General features: G+C 37.9%; 1 protein-coding gene across 1 annotated transcript in view; it reads right to left on the reverse strand.

The window, feature by feature from the left end:
* The window catches only part of PI15 (peptidase inhibitor 15), a 46,821-nt gene that overhangs the window by 20,046 nt on the left and 3,876 nt on the right, over positions 1-22,899 (reverse strand). Inside the window, exon 2 of the mRNA XM_055124432.1 lies at positions 196-528. Coding sequence (XP_054980407.1) covers positions 196-528 — 333 coding nt within the window. The remainder of the gene's footprint in view (positions 1-195; positions 529-22,899) is intronic.

The following is a 22,899-nucleotide window of genomic DNA, read 5'->3' on the forward strand; positions in this document are numbered from 1 at the left end:
CGAACTACCAAAAGAAGAGCAGAGTTTCCCCTTTATTACTAGGATACAATAGTACCTAAGGAGCTATTAAGGAATCATCCCTAATGAAAATTTGTCAAAAGCCCCAGATCTCGTAACCTGAACATAAGTTCTTCCAATCACATTGTATCTACAGCTTCTACACTCACAACTCAGAGAAAAACGAATTCCACTTACCATATATTCCATATTTGCAGCCGGTGGGAACACTTTGCCCCGAACTTGATTATGATAATCAAGAATCGCGATCATGTCGTTCTGCGAAATGTAGCGCTTCCGCCTTGCTTTGGGGATATCCGCAGAATCTAGTGGTGCTGGTAGAGCTGCTTCCATCTCAGTGAGATTATTGGTTGGCGGGGATGCGTCAGTGGAATTGAGTAAGGCGAAGGCACTTGCCTCACAGAGGAGGGCGAGCAGGAGCGCCCGGAAGGCGCAGTTGGCGATCATTTTGAGTGGTGAAGAGTGGCCAGCAAGTGCACTTTGCTTTAAAGCAGAAAGTGGAGATAGGGTCTAAGGAAAGGAAAAAAGGGGGAGAGGAGCTAAGGTGATGTATTTACAAGGTCATCATCTAGGAGCGATGCTTGATTTGACTTTATCTAAAAAAAAGAAAGAAAGAAAGAAAAGAAAAGAAATCCAAAAAAATGTTGAACTCAAGCCTAGGAGACAATCTCTAGCTGTTTCTACAGATTTTACTGACTGTTATGAGATCCCTGCGAGGAACATCCTATATCTAAAAAAATCAATGAATAAGCAGCATTACCTCTAGCCCTAACATGAATACAAGCCATTCAGTTTCAGATGCCTGAACCACAGAACACATTACTGCATAAGTACTTTCACAAGTAAATCTCAGAACTGAAGCTCCTCTTGAGAGTGAAGAGGAAAAAATGTATCACAGGTAACAATAGCGAATGCACTGATAAGGTCTCCCAGGCATTTATGTAACCAGTGATAGAGCACATACAAAAAGGTATAACCCATCTCACTTCAAAAATTTTCTAACAAAAGTGTGAGCTACTTTAAAATCATTGCATGCAAGATAAACTGGTTGAGCTAAATAGCTTACCTCTGACCACTGCCAAAATGAATTTAATGTTCTTCCAAAAATGTAAAGTTCTTTGCTAGGTTGTAGCATGAACTCTTGTAAGAGGAATGTGCCTTATTACAAACTCTCAGAGAGCAAAACTCTGCAAGGTTTGAATGTGCTGCTGGCTAGAGGAGCAGCTCACAGCTTTTATATGTCACAGTTTGCAACGTCCAGAAAGGGCAGTCTCTCTTAGGGTCTCTCCTAGCCAAAATAAAAGGGGAGGGGTTTGGGATAGAGAGAAAAAAAAAACAGTGATTGGGTGGCAACCTTTTTATGTGGGTGGTGAGGAAATTGAGTCACACCCACAGCTTACAAAGTATAAACCATAAAAGACAAACCTCTTTTTCTTTGGGCTTCTACCTTCACAGTGAGCAGTAAATTTTCCTTCTTGATGCTTTCTAGTTCTTGGTTTTCATACAAAAGAAAAACTAAATGGAGAGAGAGAAAAACAGAGAAACAGAGAGAAAGAGAAACAGACAGAGAGAACTAAGTTCTTGAAAACACAGAGAGCTAAATAAGTAACAAGCAATACATTTTTTTAAGACAGTAAATGACACAGGACCTGAAAAGAAAAGAGCAAGCTGATATTAAATCAAGAGGCCGGCTCACATAGTTAATCTGGGTGGCCACAAATATGATTCAGGAGGGATGCCAGACAAATTGGTAGTAGTCAAACTATAGCATATGATATTAGGATCGTAGATGTTCAAGTGGTGGCACCGTTTGTCTCCATGCGATTCTATCCTTCTACTTTATAAATTAATTCTCCTGTATTTTTTCTGGTTTTGTCCTTCCTCCTATCTTCTGTTCTCTGCAGAGAAAGGTAGCAAATTACCTGCTTTTTAAAAATGCAAATAGAGAAGCTCATGACAAGATGACAACAGCCAAGAAAACATCTGTTTCAGGTTTAGAAGCATATAGTTGAAATTTTAAGCTAGAATGGCTCAAACACTCAGGAAGCATGTTGGAGGGCACAGCACAAGGGCTATGAATAATTTTAACAGCTGCCAACAGTCAGAAGCACTTTCTTAGAAAGATGCCATTGAAGCAAATTTCGTGTCTGGTAAGACAAGAGCCAAGAATGTGAATATTAGGATAATTTGTAACAAAAGTACCCTAAAAATACTATGTGTCATGGTAACATTAATAAAATATGGACCATTCATAATCAGTTGCAATAAGAATTCCAGGAAGCACATATTATTTAGTTTAGAAATTGTTTCTTTTCTATACACTGACTTGTCCAGTTTGCTGATGTGATTGTCCCTTTCATGTTTTTAGTCATCAGAATTTTGGTTGTGTGGTTAGACTTTTGGTGAGTGGAGAGCCAAGATTTATGTTTTTTTTTTCTCATTGGATTTCCAGCAGTAGGCATACCCAATGCATTTAGTTTAATTCTTCATAAGTGTATCTAAAAGTGTAAGGGGAAGAAGTGCAGATTCCACGGGGAAAATGACTTCATCAAATTCTTTGAGGATAGTATTCCGAACAGAAGTGTCATGGAAGTTCAAAGTTCAGGGATGAGATGCAAGCTTAAATGTGGATAACATAAGTCAAAATTCAGATTTCCTTGTGTTTTAATGGGATGAAGTTCCCAGTTTAAATGAGATCTCTTTCGGAAATCTTCAGGAGAAAAATTGAAAGCTGGTAACAGGAATTAGCAAACTAGAATTGGGTAAATAAGGACATAGGAGCATAGAAGATGGAATTAAATAACAGAGCAACTTTGGAGTATGCGTGCGGCTGCTCACAGCTGCACGTTTAACAACTGGAGCTGTCCAGCTGGGGTCCCACCCCTTCCGAAAGTACTCAGGGTGCCTTGAATGAATCTCAAGGATGTTAAGCATTCCTGAGCTGAACAGGAGGTTAGAGAACACAGACTCGATGGGCTTTCCAGCTCAAATAGTACTGGAAGTACTTGCGATAGCTATTAGACAAGAAAAAGAGATCAAGGGCATCCAGATAGGAAGGGAAGAAATCAAACTCTCACTATTTGCAGACGACATGATACTATATCTAGAGAAGCCTAAAACCTCTACTAAGAAACTCTTAGAAACAATAGACTTATACAGTAAAGTTGCAGGCTACAAAATCAATACCCAAAAATCCATGGCCTTCATATATGCAAACAATGAGGCAGAGGAAAGGGACATGAAAAAAGCAATCCCATTCACAATCGTGCCCCAGAAAATCAGGTACCTCGGAATTAGCTTAACCAAGGAAGTAAAAGACCTTTACAAAGAAAACTACATAACGCTACTCCATGAAATCAAAGAGGACATGAGGAAATGGAAACATATACCCTGCTCGTGGATAGGGAGAATCAATGTTGTCAAAATGGCAATACTCCCTAAAGCATTATACAGATTCAATGCGATCCCTTTAAGTATACCCATGACATTCTTCAAAGAAATAGATCAAGCAATCCTAAAATTCATATGGAATAACAAACGTCCAAGGATAGCTAAAACAATTCTTGGGAAAAAGATGATGGGAGGCATCACCATCCCCAACCTCAAACTTTACTACAAAGCAGTAACAATTAAAACAGCATGGTACTGGAACAAAGGCAGAGCCATAGACCAATGGAACAGGGTGGAATATCCCTACACACAACCCCAAATGTATGACCATCTAATCTTTGATAAGGGAGCAAGAGATGTGAAGTGGAGCAAGGAAAGCCTCTTTAACAAATGGTGCTGGCACAACTGGACAACCACATGCAAAAAAATGGGTTTAGACCTTGACCTGACACCATGCACAAAAGTCAGATCAAAATGGATTAAAGACCTCAACATTAGACCGCAAACCATAAGGTACATTGAAGACAAGGTCGGCGAAACCCTCCACGATATTGAAGATAAAGGTATCTTCAAAGGTGACACGGAACTAAGCAATCTAGTAAAAACAGAGATCAACAAATGGGACTACATTAAACTAAAAAGCTTCTGCACCGCAAGAGATACAGTGACCAGAATCCAAAGACTATCCACAGAATGGGAAAGGATATTTACACAATACCCATCAGATAAGGGGTTGATATCAATGGTATATAAAGCACTGGTTGAACTCTACAAGAAGAAAACATCCAACCCCATCAAAAAATGGGGCGAAGAAATGAACAGAAACTTTACCAAGGAAGAAATACGAATGGCCAAAAGGCACATGAAAAAGTGCTCTGCATCACTAATCATCAGAGAGATGCAGATCAAAACAACTTTGAGATACCACCTCACACCACAGAGACTAGCACACATCCAAAAGAACAAAAGCAACCGCTGTTGGAGAGGATGTGGGGAGAAAGGGACCCTTCTTCACTGCTGGTGGGAATGCCGACTGGTTCAGCCCTTCTGGAAAACAATTTGGACGACTCTCAAAAAATTAGATATTGAATTCCCATTTGACCCAGCAATACCACTGCTGGGAATATATCCCAGAGAGGCAAAAAAGTACAATCGAAACAACATCTGCACATGTATGTTCATCGCAGCACTGTTTACAATAGCCAGAATCTGGAAAAAACCCGAATGCCCCAGAACGGATGACTGGTTGAGGAAACTTTGGTACATCTATACAATGGAATACTATGCAGCTGTTAGAAAAAAGGAGGTCAAGAATTTTGTAGTCAAGTGGATGGGCATGAAAAGTTTCATGCTGAGTGAAATGAGTCAGAAAGAGAGAGACAGACATAGAAAGATTGCACTCATCTATGGTATATAGAATAACAGAGTGGGAGACTAACACCCAAGAACTGTAGAAATAAGTACCAGGAGGTTGACTCCATGGCTTCGAGGCTGGCCTCACGTTCCGGGGAAAGGTCAACTCAGAGAAGCGATCACCAACTACATAGTAGTCGAATGCCATGTGGGGGAAGGGAGTTGCGGGCTGAATGAGGGCTAGAGACTGAGCACAGCGGCCACTCAACACCTTTATTGCAAACCACAACAGCTAATTAGAGAGAGAAAACAGAAGGGAATGCCTTGCCACAGTGGCAGGGTGGGGTGGGGGGGAGATGGGATTGGGGAGGGTGGGAGGGACACTGGGTTTACGGGTGGTGGAGAATGGGCACTGGTGAAGGGATGGGTTCCCAAACTTTGTATGAGGGAAGTATAAGCACAAAAGTGTATAAATCTGTAACTGTACCCTCACGGTGATTCTCTAATTAAAAATAAATAAATTTAAAAAAAAAATTAGTGCCAGCGTTGATTAGCCTATGCTTTTCAACATGTCTAATAGAAGTCCAGCATATATAAAAACATAAAGCTTTTAATGTCTAAGCAGATGATATGAGACATTCCTTCACCAGAGTGCTGTTCTTGCTCAGTGTTCTGAAATTTGACCTTTGCTTTCAAGGTTACTGTCTTTGTCATACGCACAAAAAGATAACGTGGTTTGAGTTTGGACTTAAGGGACTTCCAGGAAGATAAAAATTGTGTTCTTGAGAAATTTGTCTGCACCTTATGCGGGTTTCTTCCAAGAGAGTAGAGGAAGGGAGAGAAAAAGAAAGAAGGAATTTCTGCGGTGGACTTAGATAGATAACCTCTTTGAGTTCAATTATATGAAGACCAAGCCAATAGTTGCTTAATCCTGAGACCTGAGGCATGTCAATGATTTCAGATGTCTTTCAACACACATGGATTAGGTTGTGGAATATGGGGCTATTAAGGAAACCCACAAGGCTATGGAATCATAAAAGAAAAGACCTGTGGGAGGAGAGCTTAAAAATTCTGCTTCCAAGCAATGTTATTGCCAGAGAAGTATTTGAAATGCTTTGGAAATAATTTTAATTTTTAAATAACATGCAAAGTTAAGAGGCGTCCATCCAAGTTTTCAGAAAAACTATTAATGAACAACTAACAATGAAGTGGTTCTTTATGAGATCTCTTCTGGAAAAAGACCATTACCATGTTTAGAAACATTTCAGACAATGTTTGCCAACAGACACAAAAATGGAATGCAGTTCTATTACTTAAAAGAAACATACAGACAGTCGCAGCCAACTGTTGCCCACCTTGAAACCGGTCAGAAAATCACTGTGGCTTTAGAATTGAGATCAGGCACATTATAAACTGTTTTAGGGTGCATATGAGGAGGAAGGAGTAGAAAAAAGAGTTGTGCACAAATGTGCTTTGCTGGCATTGGTCTAAATCTTTTTTGCTCAAAATGTGTTCAATGAACTAGTAATATTGACATCATCTAGAGGCCAGTTAGAATGTAGATTCTCAAGGCACAGTAGATCTGCTGACTCAGAATTTGTATTTAATCCAAATTCTCAGATAAGAAATATCCTCATCTCAATCTGAGAAACATTACTAAATCATTTTTCTTCAGAGACAGAGACATCACCCTGTATACACATTCCTGTTTAATAAGTTGTTGAAAAGGTTCATTTACTAGTAACATAAGGACAGTTAAAGACAATGTACAAGATATAAACAAGGATCTTTGAAGATGGGAACAGACATAAGCCTCTACTTTATAAGGAAGAAAGCTAACTGGGAAAAGTAATCATAGGTAGTATCTAACAAAGAAATTTAATAGTGTTCAGTGCCTTTTAAATATCACTCCATTAATCTTACTTGTTATTTAATTACTATTCATTTATTACAAGATAATTTAGGGAACCTATGTAGTATGTATGCATTTTATGAATTGTAACATGCCAAATAAATAGAAATTACAGTTTTAATGCCATCCTTAGGAAAGAAAGCCAAACCACACCTTTATTCTTCATTCCTTTCTTTTTACCACGTCTCCATTAATACAGCAAAACAGATGAATTTTAACCCTGAAATGTAGCAATCCTTTTCTTTTTTTTAACTATTATGAGTGCCTCAACTGAATCCTATCATAATTCTCTAAGGGTTCTTTAGTCTCTCCTTTCACTTATGATCTGTGTTGCTTTTGGTTGCCTTCTGAAAAGAGGAAGTGAATCCTTTCCCAGTTCCATCTATAACTCTTAGTTGTTCATTTCCCATAGGGTCAAGTGCAGATGCCTTGACAAGAGTCTTATGAATCTAAATCCTTTTAACTCTTACAGTTTATTTGCTGCAGCTTTGTACTCCTTTCTGTCTCGCCTTTTGGTTATATTTTTTATTTAATAAAAGTTTACCATATGTTAATTCTACACTTTTATTATTTTTTATTGAAGTGACATTTTTAAGAGTGAGAATGTTGATCAATCTTAGGATCTATTTTGTTCACATTCCACGTATCACTGAAGTGTTACTGTCTCTCCTCAACTGTCCATAAGACTCTTCTTCTCTCTCTTCCCCTCCCCTGCTTGGCAACCTCAATGCAGTTGTCAGAGCTAAGGGTTTGCTTTTATTGAATATTTTCCATTTGTTGGCTGTAAATGGCACCAAAGTGACCATAGTAAACCTTTGTCTTTTTAAATCATGTTTCTGTATTCTTTGGGTTTATACCTATGATGGAATTGAAGGGATGTATCATGACTTTATTTCTGTTATTTTGAGAAATCTCCACAATGTTTCCATACAGGCTGAAATATATTACATTTCCACCCACCGTGAAGGAGGGTATCTTTGTTAACACATTCCTGCAAGTGTTGGTTACTTCAAGACATTTTGGTAACATTCTTAATGTGTGAGGAAATATCTCCTTGTCATTTTTATTTTAATTTCCCAGATACTCAGTAATGGTGATTATCTTTCTATCTACCTGCTGGCCATCTGTCTTTCTTTGGAGAAGTGTCTGTTAATGTCTTTTCGTATTTGTTTATGAAGTTACACATTTGTTGTTGCTGTTGTCTTGGAGTTTTGTAAATGCTTTATACTTCTTGAATATTAGCATTCGGTCAAATGAGTAGTATATGAGTATTTTTTCTCATTTAATAAGGTATCTTTTGTTCTCATGATAGTTTCATCATCAGTTTAGAAGCTTTTTAGTGTTTGTAATAATAGCTACTCATTTTTGTTTTTTGTTTTCTTTGAAGACAGAGTAAAATCAATGGAGATGCTTCTATCAAAACCATAGAATATTTCGCTTATGTCACACACCAGCATTTTCCTATTATCCCGTGTTTATAATCAAACCTATTCGGAAAGAAAGGAGACTGCCAGGAGAGGCAAGTGAGCCACATATTTGGACCAGAGAAGAATTAAGGAGGCTCATGTGGAAGCTGGTTACTACTCTGAGCATTTTTGCAAAGCAGCATTTATTTAAAATAAGAAAGTCTGTGTATTATTTGAAAGCAGGTATTAACTACCAAAAGAAGGTAGTGAAATGGTTGTTACTAGGTAATGGAAATATAGATGAGTGAGGAGCATGAAAATATTGTATTTTTAATTTTAACTTTATAAATAAATTGAACTTTTAAAAATATATTTACAACCACACTAAAGGTAAAATAATGCTTCAATTAAAATTAATTTGATAAATAGAGCAAAGTATGCAGACTGATCAAATAGTTTGATTTAAAACTGGGGATATAGATAAAATGTATTAAAACTTCATCTATGCTTGTCTAGTATATGTGTTTCTTCTGGATTGTTACATTGCAGGAGTTTCTTATTAGATTCTTTAACTTTAATTCAGTAAACTTATTACTAGGGTAACTTTGCTATTTTAAATGGTATTTATCTAAATTCTTTGTCTTGTAGAATTTGAACTTATACTTTCATCTTTCTATAATTAAATATATGGAAAAGAGCTCTTAACAATAATTGCTACTCTGGATATTTCATGGTATCGATGAAAAATCTAATCAAAGGGATCGAGCTAATGTTTTAAATAAGTGCACCATCATGATAGCTCACATCTTCTTTGAAATTCAGTGGAAGATAAAGGTGCTTTTTTGATTTTTCAGTCTGTCATATTAATGGTTACATAGTTCTCTTTATCTCCTCCAAACATCTTTCACAAATCTTAGGTAATAATCTCAAAACTCTTAAGACCAAAGTGGTTGTGGCTCAAGAAAAATATCATACTTAAGCTTGACCTCTTCCATTTGTGACCTTTGCTGGCCTTGAAGGAGAAAAAGCATAAAGGAATTGTTCAAACAGCTACAATGTTTATATTAGTGTCAACAGAACAGCCAGTTAGAGAATTATGCTGTTTTCCATTAAAAGGATTACAGATCTTTGGGACTTAATGAATGAATTTAAGATATATAATTTAATTTACAATCTGATAGCTTCAAAACATATACAAATCACATCCTAGATGAGGGAATAAAAGATAAGTTCACAGTGGTAAGTTCTGATATGAAATACTGGTCATAGGGAATAAAATGCATTGAGAGCCTAAAGGAATTTAAGGGCAGATGATTAGAATTTGCGTATTATAGTTAGTTATTTAGGAAAAGGAGAGGGAACTTGGATGTTAGTACTATCCAGAAATTGAATAGTTATAAGACAGAGGGAAAAAGTTCTATAATCAAGTGAAAACTAACCTGTAGGATAAAATTGAAGTTAGAACAGTACAATGACCTAAGAGTAGGATATTTTTTTTCGATGTCAAAGCTCTAGTTTTATGCTGTGGTCAAGTAGGTTTGGAGATTTTAGTGGCCTTATGTATAGTAAAATTTCAAATCTTGCATATAGTTTGAATATAGCTATCTAAGATATATTTGTTAAAGTTGATAAACAAATATTATAACATAATTGCCTTTTCCTAAACCAAGACCACAGCACACACTCTGAAAATTCTTGGACTCTCTGAAAGTCATTTTCACTTCTGGCACACTAACTAAAGTCATCATTTCTTTCTGACCCTTTTACTATGGAGAAAGTTTGGATAAATTTTGTGGGAAAGTCTCATTTAATGCCCAATAAAAGATTAGGAATGAACATATGAATGGTTCTAATATTAGGACTCCTCAAACCATTAAGCATATTTTTTTATCATTGTGCTTGACAAAAATGATGACTAGAGATATACAGCAGGCAGTCTTTCTGAAGAGTGATGAAAAAGCATTAAAATCTTTTGAAAATGTGCCAATCCAGAGATTTGGTAGTAGTCTTGAATGATCTCATCATGAACAATTATTAAAAGCTTAATGAGCAAAATAATACTTAGTTTCCTAATATTTATAAAAATTAGAAACTAAAATAAGCATTATTTCTCTTGGGCATGTTCATAATAATATGTAACACTAGGGCCCACAAAGAGAAAATGCTACTGCACTGCAGGGACAAGGCAGCTATCTCATAAATGAATCCCCTTCTGGACAGAGGAAGAAGAAAGAGAAAACTTTCCTTGTCCCCATCCCAGTCTGGAGAATAAAACTCAGTAAGAGACATAGATGGACGCAGCTGTCATAATTCATCATTACTGCTTGCATTCCTAGGATATGAAGAATGGAGAGTAGTGATAGGTGCTTTGTGTATAGGAAGCAAACAACTTAAAATTGAAGGGCTTCAGTTCACATATAATTTTGGTTTTTAGGGGGATAACCCATTACAGAGTGCCCAATATTTGAATTCATTGCATTTCCCTTAAAATTGTCCTTATTTACATTAAAATATCACCGTCACTGTCACTGTCATCCCATTGCTCATTGATTTGCTCAAGCGGGAACCAGTAACGTCTCCATTGTGAGACTTGTTGTTACTGTTTTTGGCATATAGAATACGTCACGGGTAGCTTGTCAGGCTCTGCCGTGTGGGAAAGACACTCTCCGTGGCTTGCCGGGCTCTCCAAGAGTGGCGGAGGGATCGAACCCGGGTTAGTTGCATGAATGACGAACACCGTACTCATTGTGCTATCGCTCCAGCCCAAAATATCACCTAAAGTTCTTTAAATTATTGCAAAGATTTTTTTAAAAAAATAATTTGGGGGGATGAGAAGAGTCCCTAGGACTTTGGTGGAGGAAAGTGGGCATTCTGGTGGGGGTACAATATTTGAATGATGTATTCATGACACTTTTGATAATATTATAAATCATAAAACAATTTAAAATGATGGAAATAATAATTATGATGGTATTATGATACTTCTTATGATGAAACCCTTTGAAGACAGTTTTATTTTTATTTTTTATTTTTGGGTCACACCCGGCGATGCACAGGGGTCATTCCTGGCTCTGCACTCAGGAATTACTCCTGGCAGTGCTCGGGGGACCATATGGGATGCTGGGAATAGAACCCAGGTCGGTTGTTGTCAAGGCAAACTCCCTACCCGCTGTGCTATGGCTCCAGCCCCTGAAGACAGTTTTAATCCTAAAATAACCCATCATAAGGTTTTTATGCAACTAAACTACTGACTAATAAACTAAGGCTTAAGTTCACAAAGCGAGCACTTTCTTAATTGCTATTATATACCACCATTTTGGAGTAAAGTGAGAATGATTTGAATAAATTATCAATTATGAAATACTTGCTAGAGGCTCACTTGACTTTCAGCCCTCTGTTGAACACTAATATTAGCAACAGGAATAATAATTTTTAAGAATTCAACCTATGCTTTCATTTGTTGTTGCAAATTATTATCTCACAGTTTTAGGTCTATGATCTTAAAGGTTGTATATTAGTTGTGAAAATAAGTTATTTATGCTAAACTTTTAAATTATAGAAAAATTATAATTAAATATATGTATTATGTAGAAAAAGTAATCTAGAAGAGAATAAAATGGAGAGAACTCTGAAAATATTAAATTAATTGGTACTTATTATTAAGAAAGAAAAATTGACTATAAGAATGACCAAGAATAAAATGAGCAGAGATAAAAAATAAGTTTTATATAAATAACTTATAATAACTTATAAGCTATTATAAGTTATTTCACTTATAATAACTATAAGTGAAATAGTTATAAGTCATAAATAGGTAGAGTTATAGAAATAAAAATGCTGTTTTGTGGCACAAAGGGAGTAGATATAGTTAAAGAATAGGATTTAATACATAGGTAGGTAATAATAATTAAACATTCCAAAATTGCATATGTGCCTTCATTCTTAAGAAATAATTTTTGCCTAATAATTTGATTCAGTTTGTATGTGTTAAATTTGAAATGATATCTAACTAATCAAGCTTTGGAGTTGTTGACATACTGCTCTGGTTTAGGTTCTGGTCAGTATTTGTTATCCTGAGACAGACAAGAGCAGAATACAGAAGTTATTACTGTTAATTCTTCAGCTTAGAAACTGATTATCACTATTGTAATGTATGACGGTAAGTAACTTATTCCAGCTTCTTAGGCAAGGAAATGATATAAAATGTGAGAAGTTATATAATGAGAAGAAGAAGCAGAAAATTTAACTAGCGGGAGATAAAGCGAAGTCAAACTCTGATTGAGACTCTTGTTAAACTAAACTAGCTATACATGGAATCCTGGAGATTTGGTAAGTTAAGACACAAATATTTACTAGACTCCTGAAAATTCGTTTTTTGTTATTTTGGGGCCACATCTAATGGTGCTCAGAGTTTACTTATGATTTTGCTCTCGGGGATCATTCCTGGTGATCATGGGAGGACCATATGGGATACCAGAAATTGAACACATTTGGCCACATACATGACAAACACCCTTCCTCCTGTATTATCACTGTGGTTCCTTTAAAAAATTAAAACTATTAAATGATCATAAATCAATATAGTCTTTGAAATGGAGATAGAAATTAAATCCATTAAGGTGAAATAACTGTTAAGAAAGTGAGAAGAGAAAGATAAGTATCACAGACACCAATTCTTGGAAAATGAGATATTTTAGGAGATAAAAGGAATAATATAAAAGGAAAGATGATGTGATGCATGCAAGAAAAAAATGGAATTTTGTGGACATTCCTTTAACTATAATCATGCACAATGTATTTCACCTTGACATATACACATGTAAAAAAATAAATATAATACGGACTTAACAATTTAACATTATATAAAACAAAAGATTTTACTAATGTAGTGATATTATCTAGAGTCAGTATTCCATGACGTACTGTGACTGTGACTAACTCTAATGTGTGCTTTGAAGAAAGTCCAAGCTGATTTGCCTTAATCTTTTGTTGTGGAATAACTCTCTGACTACTTGCTTACTCTTTGCTACTTGTTTCATATGCCCTGCTTTTCATTATTCAGTCAAAAGACTCATTAGTCAGAAGAATTAATCTATGAAACATTTTTTTTAAAACTTACTGCATTAGGAACAATGAAAACAAGAATTGATTTAATTTCCATAATATGGCACAGCTACACTGCAACTAGACTGAAGCAATCAGGGAATGAGTTGAATGCTGTCTATCTTAAATAGATGTTGTCCAAGCTGCATTTAAGATTTCTGTTTGAATACGTCAATCACCATGAGTTTATGTACACATTTCTGAATCATTAACTCTAAACATTATGTTTGATTTTTAAAGTGGCATGCAAAATGCTAGAAAACTGCAAATAAATATAAATAGGTATCAACAGTGTTTTCCTTTCTTTCAGTTATTTTCTTATTTTGCAAAGAACCAGTAACTAAGAAAGGATGTGCAGGAGAGTTTATAGAATTACTCTTCTGCAAAAATAATATTAACTATTACAAAACAACACCATCAAAGAGTAAATTGGAAAAATACTTCTTATATATTTATTTACCAATTAATCTAACATACTCCTTTAGGCATAAATACTCACGTATTTTATAGTACCTATTAATTATACTTCCTACCACTTTAACCTGATTTCCTCCTCCATACTGACTCTATTTTTTATACCTGAAGTCTTGGCTCCAAGTCCTTTATTTTTTCCTGGTATCTCTTTAAGAAAGTGCTTGAAGGAGTGGGTTTGGGACTGAGATGTGACTTAAGTAACAGAGCATTTGATACAATATACAAGGCTCTGAGTGGCATCCCTACCACAGACACTGCACAGCCCTCACCCGAGCACCAACAGATGAGGAGCAAAAGGCACTGAAGTTGCGAGCCCCTGAGTACCACCAGGATCAGCTACCCTAATAAATTAAGCACCAACTACAAGCAACAAAATAAATGTCCACAGTTTTTCTGCTTGAGCTAAACCTCTTACATTCCAACCTCACACCCCATACTACCTTCAGTTCGATAGCACCAAACTCAACAGTACCAAGTTAGATTAGTTATTATGTGTTTCACAAAATATTTTTACCGGATTAATTTCTCCTGGAATAGCTTCATGTATATTTTTATTTCTACATTCTAATGGATAAACCTTAATAGGAAGTGTTCTAAGAAACTACTGACCTGATTATATAGTTACATATTTTAGTTAACTTCATTATAAGAATATCATAAATATCTTTATCAATTGATCTTCTTCTAAAGTTTCCATAAACTCTTGATCCACCAATATACATCGTTCTTCCTCTCTCATATCATCCATTCCTATTTCTTAGTAGTAGCAGCAGAGTTTGGAGCAAGAGCACAGCAGGTAGGGCCTTTGTCTTGCATGCAAAGGACCCGGGTTTGATTCCTCTACACCTCTTGGAGAGCCTGGAAAGCTACTGAGAGTATCCCGCCAGTATGGCAGAGCCTGGCAAGCTACCCATAGCGTATTTGTTATGCCAAAAACAGTAACAACAAGTCTCACATGGAAATGTTACTGGTGCCCGCTGGAACAAATTGATGAGCAATGGGATGACAGTGATAAAATGATACCAGAAAAGTCAGTTGTTGTCTCCTAAGAAATGACACTCATCCATATCTGTGGTGTTCCTCAGAACATGTACCTTGAAATAAACTCATGCCTCGAACCTCTGACAACTAACTTCTATACTATCTTCTTCTTAGAATGCTTCATCCCACTACTTCTCTCAATCTTCTCAAATATTTTTGGAAAAAAAGATGAAGTACAGGCAACATTTTCTCACCTATGGCTGTTACCATTTTATCCTGAATTTCATTATATATTTTGTGGTTTTTTCTCAAAATAGATGGACCTAACTACTGCATAACCATAAATTATTTGGGTTTTATTTTTGGGGGGATAGGGTTGTTGGCTTTGGGGGAGGGTTCACACCTGGTGGTGCTCAGAGGTTACTGCTGACTCTGCATGAATTAGGAATTATTCCTGGCAGTGCTTGGGGGACTATATGGAATGCTGGGGATTGAACCCGTGCAAGACAAATGACTTACTGTACAACTACTCCAGCACCAATTATACATTCTTTGTGGATAAAAAATATAACCCTGTGTTTTCCTTTTAGGGCCTAAAACATCAGTTTGTACATAAAATAAGGTCAATAACTTTTTGAGTTATCGAGTTGCTTATATATTTAAAAGAAAATAATCACCTTTAAAAGAAAATAATCACCTATATCCCAAAGAGGAATCAAAAGAGCTATGCTGGGAATATCATGTCTCACTCAAGTGAGAGAAGGAATCTGGAGTTCTGACATCGTTGATGGTCAAAAATCAGGGATGCTGTCTCGTTTGCCAAGGCATCAAAAATCAGATGGGCCGGTCATGTAATGTGATTCAGAGACGACCGCTGGACTAGAGCTGTTACCAACTGAATTCCACGGGAAGTCAGAAGACCTCGTAGCCGCCCATCAACTAGATGGTCAGATTTCTTCATCAAATCTCTGATTGAATGATTTGAGGCTCTGCCTGTTCCTGGAACGAGCAGATATCTATCATTGGGCTGCACTAGCTCGAGACAGGGACAAATGGAGATGTTACTGGCGCCCGCTCGAGCAAATCAAAGATCAACAGGGCTACAAGTGATACAAGTGATACAATCACCTTAGCCTATCTTAGCTTAATGAAAACTACACAGATTATTACTGAAAAAGGCTATGTTGATAAAAAGTCTTCATTTGCAATTAATAGGAACCATTAAAACTTAAGTGAAAGGTAACTTCTTTAAATTACTACCCTTTAATATCCCAGTGAAATTATCTTACACAAAATACTATGTAAACTCTACCTCTGAGTATTAGTAAATAAAGCAAAGAGAACAATTTTCTGACATTTTGATGGCAAAATCACTCCTTAGGACCCACTTTTCCCGCAATTTCCAGTTGTTTATGAAAAAGAAAATTTGTGTGCGCGGACATACTCATACTTCTGTGCAACGTCAGTAGTTTAATTTCTTAACTCCTCCGAGTTTGTTCTAGGCACCAGGCCACAACTTGAAGCCAGATTGCTAAGGATCTAAAAAGGAACCAGAAGATTCCAAAAGCTGAATCTTTATCATAGGAGTCTATGGTTTCTTTTCCAGAAAGTGATGGCAATTAAGTCATAAAAATGTGATAAGTCTTCTTTCTTATCTTTGTTTAGTTCTAAAAGAATCAACCAAAACTCAAGCCTGTACAAGTATCAATTCCACATCTACCACAAATTCTCTACACACACACACACACACACACACACTGTGTGTGCGGGTAGTGTTGAAAGACCATCCAGCAGTGCACTGGAGAACACAGATTCTGGAAACTCCCTCTCTAATACTTCCCAACTCTAAGCAATTTACATAACCTTGCTTAAGCCTGAAGAAAATTTATTCCTCTTTAAATGAGAACCAATAATCTACTTCACAGGATTGTTGTGAGAATTAAAAGAATTAATCTGGGGCTGGAGCGATAGCACAGCAGGTAGGGTGTTTGCCTTGCAAGCGGTCAATCTGGGTTCGAATCCCAGCATCCCATATGGTCCCCTGAGCACCGCCAGGAGTAATTGCTGAGTGTACAGCCAGAAGTAACCCCTGTGCATCGCCGGGTGTGACACAAAAAGCAAAAAAAAAAAAAAAAAGAATTAACCTATGAAGAGCACTTAATACCAATTTTCTACACACACTTATATTCTACAACCCAGCTTCATAAAATTGTGAATTGTGACCCCATGAGGTCATATAATTGAGTATGAGTGTCATAAAAAGGTTTGAATAATTTGTTATAATATCGTATTTGTATACCCACTTAATGTGCTTTTATGTCCAGGATCACACAAAAAACTTTCAGGTGTAAAGGGGTGATGAGTAGGAAAAAGTTTAAGAAGCACTGTTCAATAGCACATTTAGGACATTTCTGACAAAATCCTGAATGGAGGGAAGAAGGTGAAGGAATTAATAATATGACGGAGAGCGCAAGTAAGAGAGAAGGAAAAAGTACAAGTTATCTATAAAATTAAACATCTTCTAACAATTTTTAAATTACCTTAATGGCACATATTATTAGCAATAAATTAAATTTTTAATTTTAATTAAAATTAAATTTTAATGTGATTATATTATATTTTATATTTTTGTGCTTGTTTTTTTTTAATTTCAGAAATTATAATGAAATGTGTAATTAAATTTTAATGTGATGTCTATGAAATTAGGGGCCTGACAGACAGGACAGGTTTAAGATGCTTGCTCTGCATGCCATCACCTGGTTCAACCCCTGGCACCACATGTAGTCTCCTCATCACTGCCTGGCATGATCCTGAGTACAGAGCCAAGAGTGACTTGTGTCCAGTGCTAGTCCGTCCCAGTCTCAATTTAAGGTTCCCAGATGAGTTACCTTGATGGTGGGTAACACATCCAGAACATTCCAGGAATAAAACTGGAGAAAGGAACTAATAGGGAAAAAAGCAAATCAGAAATGTTTGAAACAACTAGGTCAGAAGGTCTGGGAAATCCCAGATGACTGAGCATACCACCGAGGTCTCGATGTCACACTGTCCTAGCACACTGAGGAACATTTGGAACTAGACAGACTCAAATGTCTTTGTCCTTATTCTATTCTCCTACAAATTACCTCTGTGCTTGCAGGATATCTGTGCATCATCTAAGCAACATGAGTCCACCGAATGATGCACTTGTTCAGAAAGAGATACACATGACTGTCCAAATATTCAGGCCAAATATAGACGATGCCAAGCAAGATCCACTTCAACAGATCATAATTTATACTGGCAGCTGGACAAACAAAAGCAGAGTGACGCATGAACCAGCTTAAGAAATTTGCCAATCCCCCACCAACTGCTTGTTATATTACTCTTAAATGTTTCTAAATAGGTCAGTTAGAATAACATCATGTGGATCATAGTAAGACTGAAGAAAATAAATGTCACTTTGAGCAAGTTGAGTTCTTCCTCTAAATGCCTACAGTTTAGTGCTTTTATTTAACCATCGTCTGGCAAACGGTGAAAAACACAATTGTCATGGTTTTGTAGCGGTCAGCAGTTTCAACGATTCACATTTCACTGTGGCCCTGTGACAGCTATGGGTCTTTTCCAGGTGGTTTTTGGCACTCCCCACATGGCTGGTCACACGATGCATTTTGCCTTGGAGACTGCAAGAATAATAACAATGACCCCATCGCTTGGAGAAGTACAGCTACACTCTGGCAAAGGTTCTGAGCCAAACACTGCGAGATTGTGAGCCCTAGGATGGTAAAGAGTTCCAGAGTCTTGGGTCTCCCAGACTCTCCTGCCTTGATATTCAAATGACAAGATAATCCCTGGAAGGGTCCCAAATGAGTCCTTCTGGCTATGGTCAGCTCTCATGTCAGGAGTGATCTCTAATAAGACTTGAGCCAAATGGAGTTGTGTTGATAGTTATGCACATCTGGAAACATAACAAGAAGAAATTTGTCAGCAGTGATAACTATTTTGAACTTTTTTTCTTTTTTGGTCATACATATGGTTCTGCTATAGTGCTGTTGGTACGAGGAGTTGATCAGGGTCCTTTTCTTTATTGTTTCTTCTGCTTTGCTTTGTTTTTTAGCCACAGTCAGCAGTGCTCAGGCCTTTCTCCTGACTCTGCATTCGAGGATCAGTCCTGGTGGGCTCTGAGGACCACAGGGCGTGCCACAAATCGAACATAGATGGCTCTGGGTAAAGCAAATGCCATACCCACTGTGGCCCCCAGGGTCATTTTCTAAGTAAAGAAATAACACAAAATAGAAAATGAGAAAGGGAAGCTAAAGTGAATTTTACTTTCATTTGATGTATTTCTTTTTAATATAGTTTTCTTTTGGTATGTCCCTTTGATATATGATAACTTTTGATATATTTGATACATGATGATTTCTCTTTTCAATGCAGAAAAGGTCTTTAACCATTCCACTAATTCAGAAGTTTTACTGCCAATGGTCGTGTCTATTTTTCAGGATGTCTGATTTTCTATTCTATATTCAAGTTTGGTTTAAAATGCATATTTATGCAAGACTAATATATACTTCCAGAATTAGTTAAAATCTGTCGCAGTCCTGCCTCAGCGCGGAGAAGCCCCCCTCCCCACCCCCTGCCCGCCGCGGCTCGGGGCTTCTCCTGAAGCCCCTGCCTGGCACCTTTCCGCCGCCGCCGTCGGATCCTGACCAATCTCCATCCTGCAGGTAAACAGGCAATCCCTTGGAGAGCCTGCCTCAGCGCGGAGAAGCCCCCCTCCCCGCCCCCTGCCCGCCGCGGCTCGGGGCTTCTCCTGAAGTCCCTGCCTGGCACCTTTCCGCCGCCGCCGTTGGATCCTGACCAATCCCCACTCTGCTGCTTAGGGGCGTGTCCTCATCTCAGGGGGCGTGGCCTAAAAAGTGGGCGTGGCCTCTTTCCGGAGCACAGGCCGCTAACGCGGCCGCAGTTATTTTTTTTTACCATTCCATGCCTTCTCCTTTGGCCACAATTGATAGAATTCATTCCTTCAAAGAACTCCCTGAGGCCCTCCCTTTCCCCCACTTCCCCCTGCCGTCTGCGTCTCCCGAGTTTCTGAAGTCACTCCCTGCTCGCCCGGCGCACCCTGTCTCCCGAACCGGCTTGTAACTGCGCACGTCCCCCCCATCAACAGGAAGACACTGGGGGCGTGGCCTGTGTCTTAGTGGGCGTGGTCTAAAGTGGGCGTGGCCTCCTCTCAGAGCGGCCAACGCTAACGCGGCCGCAGTTATTCTTTGCTACCTCAGCTCAATCCGTACTGTGTATTCCTTTGAAAACTCACTTTTGCGATCTCAAACATTTACGCAAAATAGCCATTAGCTTAGGCTGACAGTATAAAAGCTATCAGTGAATAAGGGAAGTCTAGCACAATCGGAGCCCCTTCTTCCCACAAAAACAAAGAGGAATAAATAACTACAAGGTTCCAACTCTGCACTTCCGTGACAATATGAAGAAACAGCGAAAATCCCCTCCACGAAGAGAGGGAGAAGAAAAGATACTAGAAACCTCAAAAGAGTCTCCCAACATCTACGACCTCTCAGATAAACAATTCAGAGAGGAAATATGGAGGAGAGTCGACCTACTCCAAGCAACTATGGAACAGACATCCAATAAATTAAGGGAGGAGATGAATCAAGCGCTGGAACGGTCTACCAAGAAAATACAGGAAGAAATGAGAGCAGAAATGAGAGCAGAAATTTCAAACCTTCGAACGGAAGTCTCACAAATAAAGCAATCGGTAGATGAAATAAAAATCTCACTAGATGCCCTCAACAGCAGAATGACTACAGCCGAAGACAGAATCAGCGAGCTTGAGGATGAGCTGCAGAAAGCTTACAGACAGCAACAAATAATGGCCAAAGACCTCAAAATGGCTATAGAGCGAATCAGAGCCCTGGGGGATGACTTCAAGAGGAACAACATAAGAATCATTGGAGTACCAGAACCACAGGGAAGTAACCCCAATGAAAAAAACATAGTCAAAGACATCATCACTAAGAAATTCCCAGAGCTGGAGAAGGCAGGCGTCCAGATACAAGAAGTCCGAAGAGTGCCAGCAAAAAGAGACCCAAATAAAAAGACTCCAAGGCATATCATAGTCAGAATGGCGGATGCTGTAGATAGAGACACAATTCTACAAGTAGCAAGGTCAAAGAGGGAAATCACATACAAAGGAGCACCCCTCAGATTTACGGCCGATCTGTCAGAAGAAACCCTCCGAGCCCGAAGACAATGGTGGGACATAGTGAAAAAACTCAACGAAATGAAATGAATGCCTCACCAAGAATACTTTATCCAGCTAAACTCTCACTCAAACTCGAAGGAACCATACACTATTTCTCAGATAAACAACAGCTCAGGAACTTCATAGACTCAAAACCAATCTTGAAAGAAGGTCTAAAGGGGCTACTGTAAGACAAGGAGGAGCCCCATAAGAACAACAAATCCCACAGAAAGATGACACAAAACCACATCACAATAATCTCTCTCAATGTCAATGGCCTAAATGCACCTATCAAAAGACACAGAGTGGCTAAATGGATCCGGAAATTAAACCCAACATTCTGTTGCCTGCAAGAAACACACCTGAACAAACAGAGTAAACATAGACTCAAAGTCAAAGGATGGAAAACAATCCTCCAAGCAAACAACCCCCTGAAAAAAGCTGGAGTGGCCATCCTGGTATCCGACAACATAGATTTCAGGATGAAAAAGATCAAAAGGGACAGCGAAGGTCATTTTCTGTTTATCAAGGGATATGTACAACAGGAAGAAATCACACTCTTAAATGTATATGCTCCTAACAAACGACCGGCTAAATATTTAAAACGACTCCTAACAGACTTCAAAGAGGACATCACTAACAGCACAATTGTAGTCGGAGACTTCAATATGGCCTTATCACCTCTAGATAGATCCACAAGAACAAAACTCAACAAGGAAACACTGACTCTGAATGAAGAAATTGAAGAGAGAGGCCTAATAGACCTATACATGGCCTTACACCCCAAAAAGAAAGAATACACATTATTTTCCAGTGCACATGGAACATTTTAAAAAATAGACCATGTACGGGGCCCCAGAACATACCTCAATAGAATCGGAAAAATAGAAATTGTATCAACCATCTTTTCAGACCACGATGCGCTGAAGATAGAAGCTAACCACCCACAAATACGGAAAATCAAATCAAACACCTGGAAATTAAACAATTCCATGTTGAACAATGAGTGGGTCAAGAAGGAAATCAAGGAAGAAATCAAAAGATACTTAGAAACAAATGAGAATGAAGACACGAGCTACCAAAACCTATGGGACGCAGCTAAAGCCGTGTTAAGGGGAAAATTTATAGCTCTCCAAGCATTCCTCAGGAAGGAAGAAAGGACCCACATAGATAGCTTGACTTCACGACTCAAGACCCTAGAAAAGGACCAGAGAAAGGACCCCAAACCAGACCGAAGGAAAGAAATAATAAAAATTAGAGCAGAAATTAATGACATCGAAACCAAAAAAACAATCCGAAAGATCAATGAAACAAAGAGTTGGTTCTTTGAGAAAATAAATAAGATTGATAAACCGCTAGCAAGTCTCACAAAGAAAGAAAGAGAGAAAACTCTAATAAATCGAATCAGAAATGAAAAGGGGGACATCATAACAGAAACCAGTGAGATTCAAAAGATCATTAGAGACTACTTTGAAAGTCTTTACGCCACAAAAAAGGAGAACCTAAAAGAAATGGATGAATTCCTCGATTCCTATAATCTCCCAACACTGAAGAAAGAAGACCTGGAATACCTGAATAGACCCATCAATGTTAAGGAAATTGAAACGGTAATCAAAAACCTCCCCAAAAACAAAAGCCCAGGCCCAGATGGTTTCACTGGCGAATTCTTCCAAACATTTAAAGAAGACCTGCTGCCTGTTTTCCTCAAACTTTTCCAGGAAATTGAAAAAACAGGAACTCTCCCAAACAGTTTCTATGAAGCACATATCTCCCTAATACCAAAAGCAAACAAAGACACCACTAAGAAAGAAAATTACAGACCAATTTCCCTGATGAACACCGATGCGAAGATCCTCAACAAAATACTAGCAAATAGGATCCAACAACTCATCAAAAAGATCATACATCACGACCAAGTGGGATTCATCCCAGGGATGCAAGGATGGTTTAACATTCGGAAATCAATCAACATAATCCAGCATATCAACAAAAGTAAAGATAAAAACCATATGATCATATCAATA

Source organism: Sorex araneus, chromosome 2, assembly GCF_027595985.1.
Source record: "Sorex araneus isolate mSorAra2 chromosome 2, mSorAra2.pri, whole genome shotgun sequence".
Lineage (NCBI taxonomy): Eukaryota > Metazoa > Chordata > Mammalia > Eulipotyphla > Soricidae > Sorex > Sorex araneus.